Source organism: Lingula anatina, chromosome 7 (genome assembly GCF_051362555.1).
Source record: "Lingula anatina isolate TDL-2025a chromosome 7, LinAna3.0, whole genome shotgun sequence".
Taxonomy (NCBI): Eukaryota; Metazoa; Brachiopoda; class Lingulata; order Lingulida; family Lingulidae; genus Lingula; species Lingula anatina.
This window is the reverse complement of record NC_141773.1, coordinates 12,650,755-12,673,408: the sequence shown is the minus strand read 5'-3', so window position 1 is coordinate 12,673,408 and position 22,654 is coordinate 12,650,755. Positions and strand designations below refer to the sequence as shown.

General features: G+C 35.2%; 2 protein-coding genes across 4 annotated transcripts; one reads left to right on the top strand and one right to left on the bottom strand.

Annotated features, from left to right (window-relative positions):
- Positions 1-1,834: 1,834 nt before the first annotated feature.
- LOC106160289 (outer dynein arm-docking complex subunit 4) lies at positions 1,835-12,160 on the bottom strand. 3 transcript variants are annotated; one of them, XM_087017383.1, is made up of 13 exons: positions 11,950-12,159; positions 10,524-10,655; positions 9,433-9,586; positions 9,001-9,062; positions 8,695-8,718; positions 7,762-7,930; positions 7,389-7,595; positions 6,634-6,841; positions 4,984-5,070; positions 4,411-4,607; positions 4,100-4,168; positions 3,812-3,967; positions 1,835-2,642 (listed from the first exon to the last, which is right to left on the bottom strand). In XM_087017383.1, the coding sequence occupies exons 1-13, from the start codon at positions 12,067-12,069 to the stop codon at positions 2,587-2,589; spliced, it is 1,641 nt and encodes a 546-aa protein (XP_086873509.1). In that variant the 5' UTR covers positions 12,070-12,159; the 3' UTR covers positions 1,835-2,586. The 3 variants fall into 3 exon arrangements, with proteins under 3 accessions (XP_086873509.1, XP_086873507.1, XP_086873508.1); XM_087017381.1 differs by lacking the exon at positions 1,835-2,642 and adding an exon at positions 2,713-3,512 and having other exon boundaries at positions 11,950-12,160; XM_087017382.1 differs by lacking the exons at positions 1,835-2,642; positions 8,695-8,718 and adding an exon at positions 2,723-3,512.
- A 983-nt stretch (positions 12,161-13,143) lies between these two features.
- LOC106160296 (uncharacterized) lies at positions 13,144-20,370 on the top strand. Its single transcript, XM_087017378.1, has 9 exons — positions 13,144-13,522; positions 14,171-14,347; positions 14,794-15,006; positions 15,430-15,699; positions 16,220-16,399; positions 16,954-17,169; positions 17,443-18,699; positions 19,006-19,093; positions 19,402-20,370. Exons 1-9 carry the CDS (start codon positions 13,462-13,464, stop codon positions 19,619-19,621), a joined length of 2,682 nt encoding a protein of 893 aa, XP_086873504.1. The 5' UTR covers positions 13,144-13,461; the 3' UTR covers positions 19,622-20,370.
- The last annotated feature ends 2,284 nt before the right edge of the window (positions 20,371-22,654 follow it).

Genomic DNA, 22,654 nt, shown 5'->3' with positions numbered 1-22,654 from the left:
AGAATAGGCTTGTCCATGCCTTCATAACTTCGCATCTTGACTACGGACCAAATTGCAAAACTGCAATCTGTCCAAAATGCTGCAGCATGACCAAAAACCCTCTCAGATCAAACATTTCACCTATTTTATTCGAACTACACTGGTTTCCCGTACGACAGATAATTATTTTAAAATTACTGCTGTTTATTTCTAAATACACCAGAGGTGTTTGCCTTTCGTATTTTACCTCTATGCTACATCCAAGTTCAGCCAATCTCACCGGGCCCACCAGATCCACCTCCACTCTTTGTTTTACCAGAAATGACCCAAAAAAAAAAAAAAATAAATAAATAAAAAAAATAAAAATAAAAAATAAATAAATAAATAAAATAAAATAAAATAAAATAAAATAAAATAAAATAAAATAAATAAATAAATAAAAATAAATAAATAAAAATAAGGCCACAGGGCATTTTCAATTTCAGCACCCATTTTATGGAATTAACTACCCTCACACATTCCGCCTATAGATAGTGTTAAATTTTTTAAAAGACTTGAAAACATTCTTATTTGCACAGTACTTCAATTAATTTTAATACTTAAAATCATATATTTTTATCATGAAAAGGTTTATTATTCAGATTTTTACTATTATGACCTTCATTAATCATTTTAATTGTTTTATTCACCTCAGCTTTTAATAATTATTTAATTACTTGTAATTTTGAGAATTTTATTTGTAAACAGAACTGAGACGGAAGTGTGGTGCTGTTAATAAGAAATAAATACTATTATTATTAGTTTTATTCATTTTAATAAAATGAAATTATAATTAATTGCTTTTTTTTTCATGCCTTGAATAAGTCGACAATACTAGGCAGACTACTCCTTAGATTTTGAAGGTTGTAAAATTATTTTAATGCATTAATACATTGTAAAGCTATCTGTTTGGTTTATTTAGTTTATTTATAAGTTATTATTATAAAATAATTAAATTATTGATATTAAAAAAATTAATTAGGGTTGTTAGATAATTGTTATATATATATATATATATATATATATATATATATATATATATATATATATATATATATATATAATAAAAAGAAAAAGAAACAGCAGCTATTTTGCCCCGACCAGTTTCATTCTTTCTTCAGGGGGTTTTGTTTATTTGTTACTAGGTGATGTCATAAAGGCTAAAATGTGACGTCTGTAACAATGGGTGTTTAATTGTTGCTTTTACCAATGTAGGTTTATACTTATATTATATTAATGAATTGATTTTCTTTCATTTCCCTTTCTGTTTGGGTTGTTTCCCTAGTGAATTTATAAAATGGGAATACTGTAAAGTCCATGTTTTTGTCCTAGAGCATTCCCTAATGTGCCCAATCACAGACGTGCACTGATATTTGGGTTGTCTTATTTGTTGTCTTATGGTATATTTTGCATTAATTAAAGATTGTTAAATTTCATACAATGCTGCAATGAACTTTGGCTATTTATACTATTATTTTACTATTATTTACAATGTGCCATTCTAGTCAACAGCACTAATCAAATATTACTCCATTTTTAAATTATAGTAATCAGATGAACTACTGGCAGCATAAAATGGGCTTAGCAATGAGTGAGGGCACATGCTGTAACTTGGTTTTGTAAAATGACCTGAAGTTATAACACAGCAAAGTAAGGAGAGAATCCCGTGCAAATCATTTTTTTTTTCTCTGCCAATTCTCTCTTTCTCTCAACCCGGTATTTTCCTCCATTCCCTCCCATATCTCGTCAAATAATAATAATAATTATACTAAAATAATAATAATAATAATAATAATAATAATAATGAAAGCATCAATATAATCAACTGGATAAACATACATTTTATTTGGCACCGCTAGAACGTAATGTTATCTTGCATACAGCAATATTGTACAACAGAAAATAGAGATAATCTGTAGCAATACAAGTAAGTGTATGCATGTCGTAAACGAGATTCTTATCACCTATATGCGTATAAGACACTGAAATTAAGAGATATTAATGAACACAAACATATTGATGTCTCATGACCAAAGACAATTTTATGCAAATGTCACATAAATGCATTGTTTTTCTTTTTTTTTCACTAACATTGAATAATGTAAAAGGTTTTCTGTCAACAGAATTTGACATACATATGTGTACAAATATATTTGTTTATAGATAAAAAAAAGTATAATCCGGCAAGTAAATATGATTTACCCATTTGGCGTACTCAGTATTGTTTGATTTAAAATAGAACAGAGGTAATACTGTGCTCATCAAAAATGTTATATGATGCAAAAATGCTATGAAATTGTACCACTATAATAAAAATAGAAAACGTAAGACAAGGAATACATAAACATATAATTTATAAAAGCATTTTTTCCTTATGCAAATCACAGAATTTCAGTTAAAATAAATTTGTCTCTGTTTTGCATAGTCATCAGACCCCATTTATTATGGTTAAGTTGGATAAGTGTTGTAGTTGATGTGTTTGTTATTACTTTGTTGAAACTATTATTTAATATCATAGCCTGTCTCATCCAACACAATTTGGCGGCTCAACTAGCACAATAACCAGTTTTACTCTTCCACCTGTTGTTGGGTATCATCTTCCGCAGCAGCAGTTTGTTCTGTATCTGCGAGAAAAAAAGAGAGGAAACGAAGGTAAAATAAACATGAAGCAGATCCTAGGAAACATTAGAAAAATAAAAACAAAAAAATAAAACAAAACGAAACAAAATAAACCAAAATAAAATACTAAGCCAACTATTGCCAGGTTTTGCTGGGCCATCCATCACCTGATCTAGGACACTAGGAAATGGTGAGGGGTTGCGAGGAGAGGATCAATTTAACTATAAAACAAGCAGTCACACAGACATAATTCAACTACAAGTATATTGCTTGGAAGTAGATACATATATGGATAAGTATAAATATCACCAGGAATATGTTTGAAACTGGAAAATATAAACAAAGGATTGATGGATTTATCAGCTTATGCACACTTGTGTCGGTTGAGGTTGCTGAAAGATGGGAACAAACATAATAAGTGGTTAAGTACATGAGAGTAGTTAGAGATAAGTTTTACACATTTAAGAAGAAAGAAAAAGCATCTAATGCACTGGAAAAATAATAAAATAAAATATGCAGTAGGTCAGAATACAGAACACAACAGTTGCAAAGGTACTGTCGCTGGAGTGTGATACCTCATCACTGGATTAAAAATTAATTTTTTTCTCCATCAACATCTTCACAAATCAATGGCTGCATGGCAGCCTCCCATGGTGATCCATCATTTCCTTGGCTTGGATACCATTAATCCTGTGAGCAGTTTGTTAGTATAAACATGCAGTACAAACATTGTTGCAAGACAGAATCTATCAATGTGTTCTATTTTTCTTAATTATCCTCTTCTTCTTCCTCCTCCTCGACTTCCTCCTCCTCCTCCACCTCATCCTCGCTGTACTCCTCATCAGCTGCCTCAGCATCAGAGGGGGTGGGTTTACCTGATGGAATTGCACAAATCAAATGCCTTTGGTTAGTATTGCAAGCAAAGAACACAGCAAACCTCTTGATACATCAGAGACAAATTTGATATTTGATATGATAGGAACTTATCTCAGTAAAAAAAGGAATGTTTATTTTTTAAAACAAATCATCAAATATGCTCAACAAATCATCATCTGCTGCATGTAACAACAAATCCTGGCAACATCATTTCTTTTTTCTAAATTACGGTAAATGCTACACAGCTAATAGACTGATCCATAAATATATATATATATATAAATTTATTTTGTCTTACCATCTTCAGCTGCTGGTTCTGCCTCTTCTTGGCTTTGTTCAGCAGGTGCTGCCTCTTCAGTCTGTTCTGTCTCTGACTCCCCCTTGAGACCACTGACTATTTTTGCATTCACATCTTCTAGAGCTTTTTTAATTGCATTTTCTGCTGCTGTGTCACCTGAAATAAATATAAAATTACTATCAAACTGAAGAAAGATGTTTTCTTCACCGTTTATAGCAAATATTCTTGAAATAGTAAATTGATGTTTGGAGAATGCACCCCAACCAATAGAAAAAAAAAAAAGCTCACCTTGTAATTTTGCCATGTCAAGAGATCTTTCAAATGCTTCTTGTGCAGATTCATAACTTCCCAATTTTACTGAAATGTACAGGGTTATAATTATTACAAAATTATTGATCAATTAAAAAATCAGATAAAATGAATAAATGAAAAACCAGGTGCTCTTCCCTAAAGTTACACACAAAAGGCATGGTTTACATTACTGACGCTACATAATTTGATAATATAACTTAATTGGAACCAATGGGATTTGATTAGCAGAATTTCTGTCAAATGTGCTTTGTGCAAATGTACCTATCTCAACTAACACAATGACTCACCTTCAGCCTGAGCTATCAGCACACTAGCGTTTAGTTTCCACACATTATCCTGAGCCTCTTCAGCAGCTGCCATAGATTTTTCTCCATTATCTTTGGCTTCCTCAAACTTGCCCATCTCCAGGTAGCACCGGCCTATCTCGTGGAAGAGCCACGTGCTCTCCAGTGCTGATTTACTCATTGGTAATTTTTCTGTCCATCTGAAACATAAGGAGGTACCTGTACATTGTACATGACAATATGAGAGATGTACATGCGTATGCACTAAGAGGAACTTTTGCACGGCAGCTGTATAATTTCCAGTGACTCCGTGATAAAAAAGGTTTCAATTAAAGCATGACAAAACTAAATAAATAAATAAATAACATACTTTCCCTCCATTTAAAAAAGTTCAAAAAGTCATGATCAGAGTATATCACTACATGTAGTACTTTAACACTAAGATAACCCTAGGTACACTTTCAGGGACAGGATTACATAAGTAACCAAATCATAATCTCAACCAGTTGGATCACACTCACACAGAGATATATTATAGCATATATACATTTTAAGTACAAGTGTGAATGTACTTACACATTAACCGCATCCTGGAATTTCCCTGACCGGGCGTACACTCTGCCAAGATTGTCCAAGGCCCTGGACTTTAAATGCTCCGTATCACTGCAATAGAAAGAAGAATTGGACATAAAAACAATGGTTAGTATCTTTCACTTATCATAATGACTATTTATAAGGTTTAATAATTTATAATATACCTTATGTTTTTTAAGGAGAGCAATAAAAACAATTACATGTTGAATAGTCTGTGATGCCACTTGAACTTTTCCAAGGTGATAATCAATAACACTGTTGTTACATGTAAATTAAGATCAGAAAATAATTCTACTAAATGAAAAAGGACAATAATAATAATAAAAATAATAATAATAATAATAATAATAATAATAATAATAATAATAATAAAAAGTGATTAAAAAAATGAAAAAGAAAAAAAAAACATGCAGGGGTAAAATAATGTGAATCACTGTGAAAAAGCCAATTATGATTGCAATTGTTATGGACAGTGACAAAAGCAGTACTAGTAGCTGATTCTAAAAAGGGATCATTTGCTAGGTACTAAAGCACTGTATTAATCAAGGTGGTTTGCAATCAATGCTGCACTTCAAAGGATTATTCGATTAAATATGAAAATGTCCAGTATAAAGTTGTCAACGTTTTAATTATTACCATTATGTTTGGAGAATATTTTGGCATTCATCAGTTCTGGAATATTTCACTTCTGGCAATCATGTTGACTTAGTTTAAAGACATCTTGGATGGCTATTGATAAGATTCATACATGCAAAGGAGGTACTAAGTGTATCATTAACTTCTCATCCTAGTTTCTACAAGGACCATTTTTGTTCCCTACTTGACCTGTGCTACACTGGTGAAGTGAGCACTTGAGACTACATCTTGTCTTATCATATTAGTATAATTTTTAACTATAGGACCTTGTATCTGCTATGTAGAGATCTGTATTTTGGGTCTTACATGTAGCTTCTAATTAGGACTGGTAACATAAAAAATGAAAGATGTTGGCGCATTTTTTTGTGTTTTTCATAAAAATCAAAAAGAAAAAAAATAATTGGTAAAAAAAAAAAAAACCTGCAAAACTATATCAAGACAATTTAGAATTTTCCTTAAGGGGCCCGCACACGGTGAGCATTTGGCGTGCGCCACTTGCGCTGCGCCGTTTTCTCATCGTGTGCGGAGGTATTTTGGTGAGATTTTTGCCTCACGCGTGGCTGAGCAAATTTCTCACGTGTTTGATTTTGAGGCAAATGTCTCAGCGTGTGCGGGGTGCAAGCGCCGATTGCTCACGCCATGCTAACAATGCGCATGTGCCAGTAGCCGGAAACAAACAAAAATGGCAGCCCCCAGCGAAGTCAACAAAAATGTACACAGTTATAGTTAGTCTAATTGATTAACATGGTCACCATTATCCATTACTATCAGAAAAAACAACAATATGTAATGTTTCCTTAAACACATGATCCCACAGTTCACAGTGCGTCCGCTAGGGGCAGGCCGGGAGGCAACTCTGCTGAGCAAAGAGCGCATCGTTTGAGGGGAGCTGAGGAGCGCGAGCATCTGGCGCAGCGCAAGTGGGGCGCGCCAAATACTCACCATGTGCGGGCCCCTTTAGGAAAATAAATAAATAAATAAATAAATAATACTCACTGTTTATTAGCTATATCTAGGTCTTTTTGGTGATATTGTAGAGATTTTTCAAACTGTGCCATCTCAAGGTAGGCATTCCCCATAGCACTGTAGAGATTTGCCAGCACCTCATGTCTGTTGCTAACTGCATCATCAGACCAACCTTCCACCGTCTTCAGGCACTTGTTAGACATACGTAAACTCTCCTCAAACCTGCCATTGGCTTGTGCTGGAATTATCCCATTTATAATATTACAGGAATTAAAAAAAAAAAACAAAACATTTTTTCCTCTGTTAAATAATTACATGAAAATTTTTATGGTGAAGGGAGTCACCGGGATATTTGACATAGGAAGGTCAAAATAACTGTGCCATAAAATTTAAGAAATTATAATAACGTAATGAAAATTAACTGAAAACAAAGAAGCAATTATTGCGTTAACTAGTATTAACAGACTGAGTGATGAGAGGGTGGAAGAACATGAAGAAAACAAAATTAATCTTTATTTTTTATATTTCAAATGACCCACATTAAATTGACAAACTGAATTAAACGTCATGAAATTGTTCAGAAAATTGCATATGTAAAATAATTTATTATGAATTTTTTTTTCATTTTTATCAATTATCATGATGCAATTATCAAGAAGCATTGTAATATTTCATTTGTTTGTCATTTAATGAGCATAATGTAGAGATAGCAAGCAGTTGGCTTAACAGGATTGATTAAAAAAATAAAACAAAGGCTGAAATGAAGTCAGAATATTTTTTCATACCTTCATCTATTTTTTCGAGCTCCTTAATGATGTACTGATTGTAATTGCTCTTGGACTGTCCAACTGCCCCTCCCATTACCTTCCTCTTCTCTGACTGGCGTGCGTAGATAGGTTTCTGCTGGCGCCAGAATTCTCTGCGATCACTGAGGTAGTCCAGACAGTTGATAACTAGGTTATTGATCTCTTTGCCCCTCTGAGTATTGGAGTCTAGTGAAAAATGAATGAGTAATTTTTTGATAAAATTATGTAAAACAATTTAATTAATGATGTATGATAAAAAAAAAGAAAAAAAAACTAACACCTTACACATTTCTAATGTTTTGAATCCAGAGATTTTAAGTTGAATCAAGTGTAAATATACTGTAATACATACCATATTCTTTCAGCAGTTTCTCCAGGAATTGCTTGTCTCCGTACAGCTCTCCCAGCAGCTGTTTCTCTGTCTTCTCACTGCCACTTGCCCCCTTGGGTTCACGCTTGGCTGCCTGTTGTTTCTGCACCGCAGGCTTGGCATAGCCAAATGTTGGCTTCTTGCTCTTTTTCTACATAAGAAAATCATTGAAATGATGGATGCATTCCTGTGGTTGTTTCAAAAATATTTTCAATAATGAAATATAATATATATCGATTAAACTTTTAGTATAACCTTGCATGAATCACAAATATGTGTCTTTTTTTTCTTACTCTGGAGATTTTCAGCTAAGGTGCATCTGACTAGAAGTAAATAATACTTATACTTGTATATGTTTTAATTGTTAATTTCTCAACAACAGGCATAAATGTACAATATGGACACAGTACAATTATTCCACATGTATACAATAATTCACAATCCTTTTCAACTTCTGAAACACATAATTTTAAGTCCAACATTTTTTTTTAATTTTATTTTTTCTATTGATTCATTCATCCATATTAAAATAAAGAATACTAAAATTGTAACACGGCAAAAGCTGACACTTATGCATACAATATACACAATGCTTAACAGCAGAATGTCACACAATAAAAGCACAACTGAAATATCTTAAAGTGTCTTTAAAAGGAAAAGAAAATTGTATCAGAAATAAACATGCAAATAAAATAACAGTTTACTCAAAATATGAAAGTAGATTGCATTGCATTCGTAGCCCCTCTCCATTTGAAAAATATGGCAGCAAGTTACACATAATCAGAAGCCTAGCTCATTGCACATAGAATGTAGAGAAAATCTGTATGTACATGTATGCTTTATTAAACACAGATAAAAAACAGTACATGTAAAGAGGAGAGAATGCTTTTGGACAGTGTAAAATAAAACCTGTACCTTCTCTATCTCTTCTGGACTCTCCTAAGATACAGTAGTTATAAGCTCTAGTGAAAAGTTATTCTTGCCATTTGCCGAGGAGATAATTACCAGTACACTAGTTTTGCCAATCTAATTTATTTTTGAATCACATTTTTACATGATAATATCATCAAATACCTGCTAAAGCCTTATAAGAGAATATATTTTTTCAATTCACAAAATAGTGAAATTTGCAATATAAATTATTAAACACAAATGCATGCTCAACTTGTTAAAATTTTTATTTCCAATATTAACCCCTACTGATCTCTTTAGGCTACATACCTCATCTTGCTTGGCAAAGAAAGAAAGATCTCCCTCCTTGGTTAATTTTACTTTGGCTGGACCTGTAGAAAAGTGAAATGTTTATTTGCTGAGCACATAGCCTTTCTTTCAATTCTATTGTGCACTAAATCAACTATCCAAAGGATATTTAAGTGAGTTCATATTTTGTTATTAATGAACAATCACTCTCTTACATCTGTTCAATATAGTACATAACTTTATACTTTCTGCAAGAAATTCTAGATTTTTTTTAGTATTGTTTCTTTATGACTGTCAAATATCTCAGTGATTTTCTGTTTTATGTCAGTGCAACAGTTTCTTAATTGTCACCATAGACTGAAATGACAAAGTATCGTGAAAGAAAAATATCATCACTATCATTAACAAAAGCTATCAATATATTAAAAGAAAAAATGTCTTTGAAGTCCTTACTTCCCACACTGTTATCAATGGCCTCCTGTGCCTTCTGTATGCCAAGTCTGAACTCCTGCAGCTCTGGCCGGAGTTTGTGACCTCTGTGGTAGAAGACTAGCGCCATCTCAAAGTTACCCATGCTGTACAAAGCCTCTGCTTTTTGGAACAAGCCCTGGATAATAAATAAATTAATTTTAATAATTACAATAAGAATAAGAATATAAAGAATAATAATGATAAATATAGCAAAAAATATATATCACAAATAAGTTTAAAGTACGTGTAGATAAAATGAAACCAAAATATGTGCTTTTGGTAATCATAATGATAATAAATTATGAAAATAAAATTAAATAAAAATTTGCATAATAAAAGTGGTTGAAGAATTTTCACAAATTGTTTTTTTTTATGTTAGATCATTCACCAATTATGAGATAGTGATTATGTTTTTTGACTGTTATTTATTACTATTATCATTATTATGTTTTTCAAACTTATCAATGTATATACTTCACAGAATAACAGAAAGGACCAAATCATACAGTGCATATGCACCCCTGTACATATATCATCCCTAGATCTGCAGATGGAGCACATAAAGTAAACGGATCTATACAAACATCATGAGTACATAAGCTGTTTGTCATATATTGATCAGGACCACCTGAACTGTGAATCAACATGAGATTAGAGGCAAAGTAACCCACATACTAACAACATAGGTCTATCTGCTAGTCAGTGTGGCATTTGAATCTTTTATCACTCTCAGGTAATTATATATCATTACTGTAATCTTTATGTCCAAGCTGCAATTCATTCATTGGTCCCTGGTGTTGTGTTTATCTATTATGGATAATTTAATCCTTTGAGTGGTGTTTGGGTACATGAACCAACCAGTACAATCTCATGCTGATTGTATATCATAATATTAATTATATTTGCATTGTATTCAATATCAGGGACTTCATTTTGAATATTTCCATTACGTCCTGCTGGTGCATGTTAGTTATAAAAGATGTATTATTACCTAATCAAGATTAAGTCAATAAGTATGTTGCAATAATAAATAAATAAATATTTTTATCATGTCATACAAGAAAAAACCTCACCTTGTGAAAGTCTTTATCATCCACCAGTGAAGCCTCAGCATCTTCATAAGCTTTCTGTGTCTCCCCAAGTTGAAGGTAACATTTAGATCTGGAGACCAAACAGTTTCTGTCAGTGGGCTTCAGTTCCAAGGCCTAAAAATGAAATAATGTAGATATTAAAGAATTAACACAAAACTGAATGTAATAAAATAAAAAAGTGATTTAAATATTTAAAAAAATAGACTAATAAAACTAAATAAAGCAAAATTTACATTAGGTCAAAATAAAATAAAAGTGTTTAAAGTACAAAAATTAAAAAAAAAAAATAAAAGACTGAAAAGATATGCCAGTGGTAAACTTATAATGGGAAATCTTGTTGTCTTCTTCTATCTCTTATATTTCACTTTTTATATTGTTAATTTAATATTTCATGTAAAATGGCTATTTACTCTTAAATGCTTTATAACTTTATGAATACAAATTCAATTTTAAAACAAAATGGAATTTAGAGCTAAGATTCTAGAATATGCAGGAAGTATTCATCAGCAGCTTTGTGTTCCCTTTTGGAAATTTGGGAAATTATCTTTTTCTTGTTTTCTGTTACTCAGTATGTGCCATTTTTATAATCTCTATTAACATAAGTTTTGGGATCAAATTCTAATGCATACACACATATACCATAATGCTTTTGATGAGACATTATATCAGACTGTACCCTGTATTTTCTCATAATTCATGTGTTTGTTCACCAAAATTTAAATACAACTTCACTTTGATTATATCACATGCCCATGTGTTACTTAATTTGCATTAAAAAATCCCACATGTAGATTCAAAATCTTTTGCTGTACTAGTACAGTACATTTATGTTCATGCTCAGTTGCTTTACATATTCTGTAAAAAATTCCAAGTATTGGTGGCAATATGTAGGGGTTAAAATACTAGTAAGTTAGCCAACTTTTGACTTCTTAAATACATGTTGTTGCAAACACGATGCAACTAAAAATTTTAAAACATGAATATATTTTAATTTTGAATAGCTCAAAAAATATTATGATTTATTCACAATTGGACTATTGTGACTATCCGTGTATCCACCCAACATAATACTAGTGTACTGTACATTGTACATGTAGTGAACACGGTCCCAGTACCAATGCATGTACAAGTACATCGTCAGTACACCTACATGTACATATGCACTGTACGGTACATGTACTTGTACTGTACTATTACTGTGGCGGTACAGTAGCTTATTCAGTGACAACTCGGGCATAGTGAATAACGCAATATCTACGTAACAAAAGTGACTTTTGAGGGGTTCAAGTACAATAAGCTCGGATTTTCTATCGATAATCAATCTTTCGCCCATAGATATGCGTGCCTTCACGTAACATTAGCAGATCCTGCAAGTCGAACATGCCTCTTACATGTGCACGAAACTTACCGTGTTATAACTCTCGATAGCTTTTCTGTATTCTCCCTGTTTGTATAAATTGTCACCTTCCGCTTTGTACGTCTCATATGTCCCTTTGGGTCCACCTTCTGAGTTCTGGTCGTCATACATTTTGAGATTGCCTGCTATAAATGTATTGATTGACTGTATTAAGCTACTAAGTGAATTACAAAAATGGCGGAAGAATGTTTACGGTAACTTGGTAACTAGGGCCAGAACGAGGCTACAACTATGGCGCTACAATCGCATTATTCCAAGACGGCCCAGGGCATAAGCAAACAGCTACATCTCTCCGTTTCCATTAGATTAACTGCATCAAATGGGATTACAAAAGGATTGTCAAAATTAAATATATAGAAATATAAATAAAAATTATATGACCTTACTTTATAACTATAACGTTACTGAATGACATTTTTTGGAAAGATACATGTACATGTACAGTTACGGCGTCACTTTCAGAGGAAAACGTCCTGCAAGCTCAGATAGCCTGTAAATGTACAGGTACGGTGCACGTACAGCATGTACAGTACATATGCTAGACATTTGCTCTTGAGTTGCTTGGGTATGTGTGTCGATCAGCCTAAGTAAGACCTGCTGGTATACACCTAAATCTACTAGTAGCCTACTATTACCGGTACATGTACAAGTTAATCAGCAATCAGCCTAACCTCTCTTGTCCGTGTCTTGTGTCTTACAAATATATATCGGTGGAGAAATATACATGTTCCCGGCAGCCCTATCACCTCATATTGTGTGCAATATTTGCGTTAGGATGTGGCACCTATCTTACCGTAGGAAACATTAACGTCCCGAAATAAAACTTGAACTTCCACTCCAGACACGTCCTCGCCGAAAACTGAGGTGAGGGGCGAGGCAGAAAAATGATTTTTATTTTATTTTAAAGCAATTTCTTCTCTGCGCGTCAGAGTATATTTGCTCCCTTTTGTTTTCCATAACTAGGCACGTACTTACAAGTATACATGTAAAGTGATAATGTTATTACAGGGACGGATATCCAGGATTATTTGAAGGGGAGTCCGCCCCCCCCCCCCCCCCCCCCCCCCCCCCCCCCTTGGCGTGTGTTTCGGGGCCCGCGGTGAAGGGCTCCGAAAATTTTTGGCATTTTAGAGGGTGAACGGTGCCATTTGGTACGGTTTAACAATGTAATTCAGCTAGTCAAAATCCTAATTTCAAGAGTGGACCATTGGTGGGATTTTTTTTTTTTTAGAAAATCGAAGGAGGGATGGGGGTGGGCCAGGACCCCCATGACACCTCCCTAAATCCGCCACTGTCATTAGTTGCTTTATGTAGAGCATGCATTCTGTAAGAATAATGTGCCCTGTATCTTCCAGCTTTAGTTTTACGATGGAAAATCTTCTTATCCCCAGTAATCGGCCGATTATCTAAGGTCCATTTAGTTAATAATTGGCATTATAATGTTAGTATGTGCAATATCTTATACAAGAATTTATCTTTAACCGCCTTGAGAGGAAGGAGAAAATGTCTTTAGAATGCGGTCGATTCCCAGTTTTAGGATACGTTATTGTTGTTCTTGTAACAGGTAAGACTGTAGCAAATTCTTACGACTTGTGTCTGATCAAATATATTACAGGTATGTCGTTTATCAAAATAAGTACTTCTAAATTGTATGACTTAGAACCTCTCAATTATTTGCAACGCACTTCACTATAGGGAAGACTCAGGATAATTTGTAGCCCATACAACAACGGGCGCATGCTCATTCCCGCGCGATACCGCACATGCACATGCATGTCCATATACATTGTGTGTGCTTACCCGCCATCCTTCTTTAACTGCATGCAATGCAAATAATATTAAATTATTTTTTTCGCGTAATTTTTTCTCTCCTGAAGAACTGTGCTTATATCAGTATTAAAACGTGTTTTTATACAGTTTAAAACTAGTGCCAGAGTATCATGTCTGTCTATCATTGAGCGCACTATATTACCTGTTTTGTTTATTTAAACTCCATGTACAAGCGTACGAAGGGAGTGGAGCGGAGAACTTCTTTGTGTTGGAGTATACAGGGTGCATGACGTACCCTGCGTTTGCCATAAATAGGCATCGTTTGTTGTGTTCAATTATTTAACTATTCATCTAACACAGCCGATTTTGTCTCACAGATCCATTAATTGTAATTTCTGTATTTATAATGGGAAATAATGACCACATGTTATCCACACCCCAGGGTTTTCTGTCCAGCAGCCAATACCCTCTCCAAGTCTCCTGGTAAACTGCACATTCGAAGAGCCGTCTATATGTAACTTCACATACGACAGGAACCACAGTAAAGCCGAATGGCTGAGGCACAGTGGAAACACACCTAGTTCCCAGACCGGACCCAATGGAGATCATACTACGGGAGGTACAGTATGTGAACATAATATTTGTATAAGTAAGACAGTAAAACAAAGGAGGCCGTCCACATACATAATAAAATCTACTCCACACCAGTAGTTCGAGATTCGTTGATTACATACAACATCAGTAGATACAGTGTATTTGCCCCGCAGCTAAGACCTCTTTCCTTTTTGCCAAACTCATACCTGGTATACGATTTTACATATTGACCACGTTATCAAAAGGAAATCCGAACGATTGATAGACTAAATCAAACTATGCGTAAACAAGATTTTATATAATTACCCACCCGTAAGCGGATTTTGTGATGTTGCAAAAAGGCACCCACATTTGTTCACGCTGATAAACGTAATACTGGGAAAGTCTGAAGATTGAATGGTCTTGCAGGATGACCACGTTTTATGGACGGCATGTCTGTTTCCATTCAAAATGTGTATTTTTGCCTTTCAGGCGGGAACTACATGTATATGGAAGCAAGCTATAAAACTAAGGGAGATGAAGCCAGACTTTTATTCCCTACGTTCTTTGGATCAAGACAAGTGCGCTGTGTCAGTTTCTTTTACAGTATGTATAGCGCTGGTTCTAAGGATCTCATGGGAGAACTAAAGTTAGTGGCTATGGACCCAAATGGAAATATGGAAAGAAGACTGTGGTCAGTTGAAGGTAAGCCTCAACTTGCAAAGAATCAAAAAGTTGCATTACAGATGTAGGAAGGACAGTAAAATCGTTACTGATACAGCAAAATAATAAGTGGATATGATAAAAAAAGTACAAAGCGCGGGCAAGGGCGAGCGCACGCATGCACACGCCAATGATGGCGATGACATCCTCCCTCAAACTCTGAAATTAAAAAAAGCAACCTTCTTCCATTTTATTGATCACGGTCATCCATATGAAATTACATGTAGGTGTGTTTGGCTGAATCCATTACAACAAGATGTATCAAGTGGGTCGTGTGAGGGGTAATTTTTGCCAGCAGTCATGCAGCTTGGAAATTATTTTGCAAAAAAAAAAAAAAAAAAAAAAAAAAAAATGGATAAGGTGATGCTTTCTTCTATTAATTGTGAACTGGTTTTTCTAAAATAGGAGGCCAAGGGCCGGGGTGGAAAAATGCGACAGTTAAAATCCCCGCTGGGTTCTCTGAGCTTGCGTTTATAGCAGTACGAGGGTCTTCCTACCTTGGAGATATCGCCATTGATGATGTAGTGCTGGAGGAAGGGGAATGTGTAGAAACCATGACAACAGTTAGTTTCACCATGACAACCAATAGTTTTACCGTCAAGAGGCTTTCTGTGGCTTCCACGGTTAACATTACCACGCCTGATGTTCCCACAACGCCAGACCAGGCACTCGCGGGTTTGTTTAATTTTTATAAGGCAATAATATTTAAATACCGTAAAACCAAAAGGTTTGTCTTACATTTGTTGTGAAAATACAATGAAACGTTAAAATTAAAATGGTTTATATATATATATATATATATATATATATATATATATATATATATATATATATATATATATATATATATATTGAATTTATATATGCCTACGAAATTGTAATTTTAATTTTAAGAAGTTTGATTTCACCGATTTTTTAAAAAAAAAATTGGCAGTCTTCTCCAGGACAAACTTGTCGAAAAGTAGACAAAAATGTGAGTACGGCCTGTGATACGATTAATCAACAAACCGCTTATCTACTGTACGTCAATGTGATAATTGGTACTATGCCGGAGTGTCGTCATTAACTGTCCTTTCGCGAAATATTTTTGCTAAGTAGAGATAAAAAGCGCACATGGACCTACAATGTATTCATGAAACACTGAATCGACCATTGTCGGATTGCATATAATTACACCGGTGCTTTTAACTTCCAGGCTCGACAGTTCTAGCAGTAACACAACAGCCGTCAGAATTTGTGTTGAACTGCACATTTGAAGAGTCCTCCATGTGTAATTTCACGTATGACAGGAACCGCAGTGGGGCAGAATGGATAAGACACAAAGATAAAACACCCAGTAGTAAGACGGGACCAGCGGGTGATCACACTACAGGAGGTACGTACATGTAATGCCCCTATTTCACACAGACCACGTCAATCGTAATCAGTTCGTGATGTTCTTAACAGATTCGTATATATTCGTAGTCAGTTCTTGCAATTCTTGATCGATCACTAACTGATTACGATGCAACCACGAATCCTGAAATTTGTCAATTCCTGGCGATTCGTGGGATTCGTGGTCTGTGTGAAATAGGGGCATAAGATACTGCAGATACATGTATTAAAGGAAATCATTCGTTTTCTTCTGACATGAGTCAAAGAACTTCCCTTTACCGCGTATACTTTAGTACCGAATAATCTCATTTGGGAGAATTAGGTTCACACTAAAATATGCTTTGCCAGCAGTCACATTTGAGATATAAGTACTAGCATACCTATACAAGAAGCTAATACCAATCCAAACACGTTGTTTTATAATGCAACTGATTTAAAGAATGTGTTATGCATAGATACAGAACTTGTTTTTCGTCTGACCGACAATAACTGACATGAATATAAATGTATATGTGCAACCTAATGTGATTGACCTGGAGTTTTATTTTCATACAGCTGGTTATTATGTATACATGGAGGCAAGTAGGATATCGGCTGATTCTGAAGCCTGGCTACTCTTCCCGCCATTGTTGGAGACGATGCATGCTCGCTGTCTACGTTTTTACTATCACATGTATGCTGCTATCGGAGAGCCAACAGCTGTTGGGTTATTGAAGGTGGTTGTCATGAATTCATCTGGGAGCGTTACTCAGACTCTGTGGTCTATGAAGAGTTAGTTTTACTTTTATTACATCAATTATTGTCTAAAGATGCCGTCTTTCAAATATAGAAAGAAGATCAGAATTTTAGTAATCAAAATATTGATATAAAATCATGTTCCATTATTCAATCTGAGATAAGGCGCAAATGTTTTAGAAAACATTAAAAGTTTGTTTCTCTTTTAAATCAATATTTGAATCAAATTGTGCCTGGGCTCATCGAGTGGCATTTTTTTCTGAATGTATTACTGCACGTTTCTAAGAGAGGCATTTATTTTTCAAACAGATAATCAAGGTCCCGCCTGGAAAAATGCCACAGTGGACATACCTGTAGGAGATACTAGTCTGGCATTTGTTGCAAAGCGGGCAGGCACTGTCTTTAGTGACATTGCAGTTGATGATGTGACTATCGAAAATGGGCCTTGCGTTGAACATCTTACTTCAGAGGCAGCTTCTACTACGGAATCTTCATCAGTTGTTTCTACGAATGCCACTCCTACTACTACAGCAAATAAGCCACCCACGACGACTTCACCTTCGTTAACTACGACTACCACGCCTACAACCACTTCTACTACTTCCACAACGTCGCCTACCACTCCGACGACAGCAACAGCCACACCTAGCACTGAGATAACCACTCCGACAACTGTGAAAACCACGCCTACCAAAATCACAACCACTCCATCAACTACGACATCCGCGCCCACCACAACCGTTACAACAACCAGTACAACAACCCGGTCTACCACTACCACAACCACTCCTACGGCTGCGACAACTACGACGTCCATGCCGATCACAACCACAGCTAAACCTACCGATATTACAACCACTTTGATAACTGTAACAACCAAGCAAACAACTAGAACAACCAAACCTGCAAATACGATAACCACAAAGACCACTGCAAAAACCAAGCCTACCGCTGCAACAATCACGTCAACCTCAATGACAACCACGCCAACCACTATAAAAATTAAGCCTACCGCTACCGCAAGCAAGCCTTCCACTACGACAAAAACTTCGCCCACTGTACCAAACACGCCTACCACTACGAAGAAAGCACCTATCACGCCTACGTCTACGACAACCATGTCTACCACTGTAACAACCACGCCAACCACTGAAACAACCACGCCTATCACTACGACAACCACGCCTACCACTGTAACAACCCCGCCAACCACTGTAACAACCACGTCTACCACTACGCCAACCACTGTAACAACCACGCCCACTACTGTAACAACCACGCCTACCACTAAGACAACCACGCCTACCACTGTGGAAACAACTACCACCGCAGCAAACACACAGACGTCTACCAATGTAGTCTTGACTGTAACAAATGTAGGTTCCACGTCAACAATACCGCCGTCTAGTGTTTTAACAATATATACTGCTGCAATAACCACGCCTACTACTGTAATGATCACGCCCCCTGCTGCAGTGACCACGCCTAAGATGAGCAAGACAACGGCCGACCCCAAAGCTGGCGATAGGGAAAAACAGAGAAAGGACAGTGACGATGATAACGCAGGTATAGAGAGAGAGAGAGAGAGAGAGAGAGAGAGAGAGAGATCGTGCCATTGTTAAAAACTAATGTGAAACCAACTTTTTAACAACATTTGCATGCCATGCTGTCTTTACTTAATCACAAAATGACAATCATATGAAATGGCTTACACGCATACTGTTGTTTAGTTCATTGGGTCCTTTATCTAAAATATCTGAAGTTTAACACTATGGTCCATTCCTTTATTTATAAGGATCATATACACAGCTTATAATATTATGTGGAATTGCTATATAGACACTGTAGTATTCACTATGTATCCTGTTGTAGGGAATATGATGCCAATAATCGCCGGATCGGCCGGTGGTGGCGTTGCGGTGCTTCTGACTATACTTATAATTGTTATTCTTATGAGACGGTGAGTAACATCGTTTTGTTGACAATCACATTACCTTGGTTTCTGGTGACTTCTGTGTAAAATCTGTTTTGCATTTACCTTTAAATACATTTTCATTAAGTAGAAGACAACTCAAGGTATCGTATAGGACGTATTGTTGCTGTTATTTGGCAAATGGCTATATTAAATCCTTTTTAATTTTTAAATTTTCATTAAGGATCAGTGTATATTAAGTATTATTGTACCCCTTTTATGCAAAATCGTTAACCCTTACACTTTCATTTAAAGATACGAGGCAATGTTTTATGAAATGTGGACGTTTCTTACAGGCGCAGACAGACTCCGTACACTGATATCAACGAAGCTCCAAGTCCACGGAGTAGCGTGTATGGAACTGGTGTGCTAGAAATAGAAAACCCCACTTATGACGTGGCACCGTTTCCTCAGCCTGATGTCGTCATTCACAGTCATGACGTCACGGATACCCAACGATACATTCAGGACACAAACGGAGAGGCTATTCCACATACCCCTACCACTGAAATTTAGCATTGGCTTAAATCCTTTCAGTTAAGGGGGAAAACATCCAGTGGCCCGTACTGAACAATGTGTGACACTGACTGTTCGCCGGTGCATGTACATTTATATGACATTTGCAGCACTCGGTTTATTATTGGTGAATAATATAACGAAGTAGCATGTGAAATGAGACGGACAATTAATCAAATGAATGGACATTTTGTTAGAACCGATTGTTGTTAAGTGTCGGTGTTTATATTTTTTAAAAGAGTAAGCATGATTTAGTTAAGGGTATTTCGTACAAAAAAGTGTGTGTGCGTGTGTGTGTGCGTGTGTGTGTGTGTGTGTGTGTGTGTGTGTGAGAGAGAGAGAGAGAGAGAGAGAGAGAGAGAAGAAAAATTTAGTATCCAGACATTTTGGTTTGGTGTCTAGATTATCCATTTCATATTTCATTATCACGAGACCCAGCGATTCAGATACAACGTTTAAAAAAACATGAAATAAACAATGTCATAATGTTTTTAATATGAACCATTCAGTAGAAAATATACATGTGTTAAATATTCTAAATCCAATTATTTGAAAGAATTGCAAACAGTTAAAAATAAAAATAAAAAAGAATGTACAGTTTTGTACCACAGAAAGACAAATCAAAACAGTCAATGTACCCAGAATCGAGTTTCCATGTTAGCTTGATCAGGTGCAAGGTGGAAATAACCTTGGCGAAACTTCTTAACATACATGTAGACCTGTTTTTTAAATAAATCAATGAGTTTTGTATTACATATTTTTGTGTTTTTTTGTGTTTTTTTGTTTGTGTGTGTGTTTTTTTTTTTTGCATTTTTGAAGGAATGAACGTTCACATTTATCGATTTTTCATTAAAATTTTCTTTTAACGTCATGTTAACAATCAGACCTGCCAGAATAGCGATGCACAGCAACAAGGTGTTAAGGATCGTTCCACGAGTTTACGGAGCCAATTTTTTTTATGGCACATAAAATATATGTAGGAGTCGGTGATCGTTGTATATACATACATACAGTAACTGTATTTAACTGTAAATGAATCTTGTTGCCTCTAAATATGGGGGTGGTTGCAATTAGACATGAAAGGGGCATCAGTTTCGACGTTTTCAAATCAAACAATGTAACTATGTGTACGCTATATTATTGATAAGAGGTACAGTACGAACTTCTCAATATCTCTCCCGTCATCTTGACACATGGGTAAATAGTAAGAGATAGTAAATATAGAAACCTCTTTGACGGAAACTTAGTTGGGGTCGAAAAGTCGCCCGTCATCTTACAAAAGGGAGGTGAATTGTAAATGAAACGTCCTGGCGGCGTTCTTCTAACTTGTGTTTTTATTTTCTGAATTCTTGTTAAAGTTAACATCCCCAGTCCGAAACAAACGCAGGGATGACGGGCAGAGCGGTTCGAAGAATACTTGGTTGTTTGATGACGGCTGTGGGTCTTCTTGGTAAGTGCGTTAAAATTTCATTACTTCATCCTTCTATGCTACATGTAGTACGCTCGTATAGGCCAACCATTAATTTAATAGGCACCAAAGGTAAGTTTGATAAAATTAATTTTTTCCTAATTCAGGCACACTGTATTTGCAGGGGCGATATATTTTTGCATCAGATATAGAATGCCATTTTTGAAACCGTTCATGATCGTAGCCTATACTTTATAGCTTATGAGTCCTGGCCACTCCCGTAAATAGATTTTTCAGTAAATTTTTAAGTAAATCTGCCTCATGGTGGTGACTTGACTATCTACTGTGACTTCTGTACATGCATTACCCACTTTGTTAGAGGCTTCTGCGTTGTTTACCCATTTAATCTGCGAAGCTTATTCATACTTATTCAAAATCACGCACCACCAAGTTCCAAGGTGAAAAATTGAATCCGACCAGAAAACAGTTGTCCAAATACTGTATCCAAACATGTCGTAAAACACCGAGGCATTACCAAAAAAAAAAAAAAAAAATAAATAAATAAATAAATAAATAAAATAAATAAATAAAAAAAAAATAATAATGATAAACTCTGTTTCTTCGCAAACCAGGCCCAACGACTTATGCCTTTAAATCTTTACAAGCGTGTCTATGGAATCGCAAATACTGAACCATTTATTACCAAAATTAAACAAAACAAAACAAAAAAAAAAAAAAAAAACATTCGCATTCTCTGAGACACTCGCAGAATATTTATATCCTAAAGCGTATGACTTTTAGACCTGCAAAGACTTTTATTCCATAGCCTCTAAGAAATTTGAATGTACTTTTTAAAAGAAACTGACGGATTTTAAAAGAAACTGACGGATTTAATATATAGAATTGAACTTTTTAAGTTATTGAACTATTTTAAAGAAATAGTTCCTTTAATCGATGAATTATTTTATGTTTTACTATTGTCATAGTGTTTTTTAGTTGTTTTTATCGCACTTTTATTGTTATTTGCATTTGCTTCTTATTTGGTTTTAATTGTCATCGTGTTGTTTTCACGTATTGGTCATTCCATGATCAACAGGTGCATGTAGGCATTATACTTCTATGGCTGTAATATTGCCAACCACGAGAATTCCATGTTATATTTGATGTCACCAGGTATAAATGTTCTATCATAAATAAACACAGCTGGATTTAATGCAAAATGTGTCAAACATCTTATCTTTCAGGTGCATATATAATTGCTTCCATAGATACAGACACTTCACAATGTTAAAATCTTCCTTTAGGTTTATCATCAGAACAAACGATACAGTCCCCAGTGGAAGTTTTGTTGAACTGCACATTTGAAGAGTCGTCCATATGCAATTTCACGTTTGACGGCAGCCATACTAATCCTAACTGGACACGGCATAGAGGGAGGACGCCAAGTAACAACACAGGACCAAATGGTGATCATACGACGGGAGGTTTGTAAAATATATTTAAGGTGATCGATCATCAGTGCATTCGGTTGATGATAAATAATTATAGTTGTTAGTTATATTACTGGCACACACGTCATTCCTGCATCAACCAAGTTAGCTGGAAACCAAATAATAAATGCAATG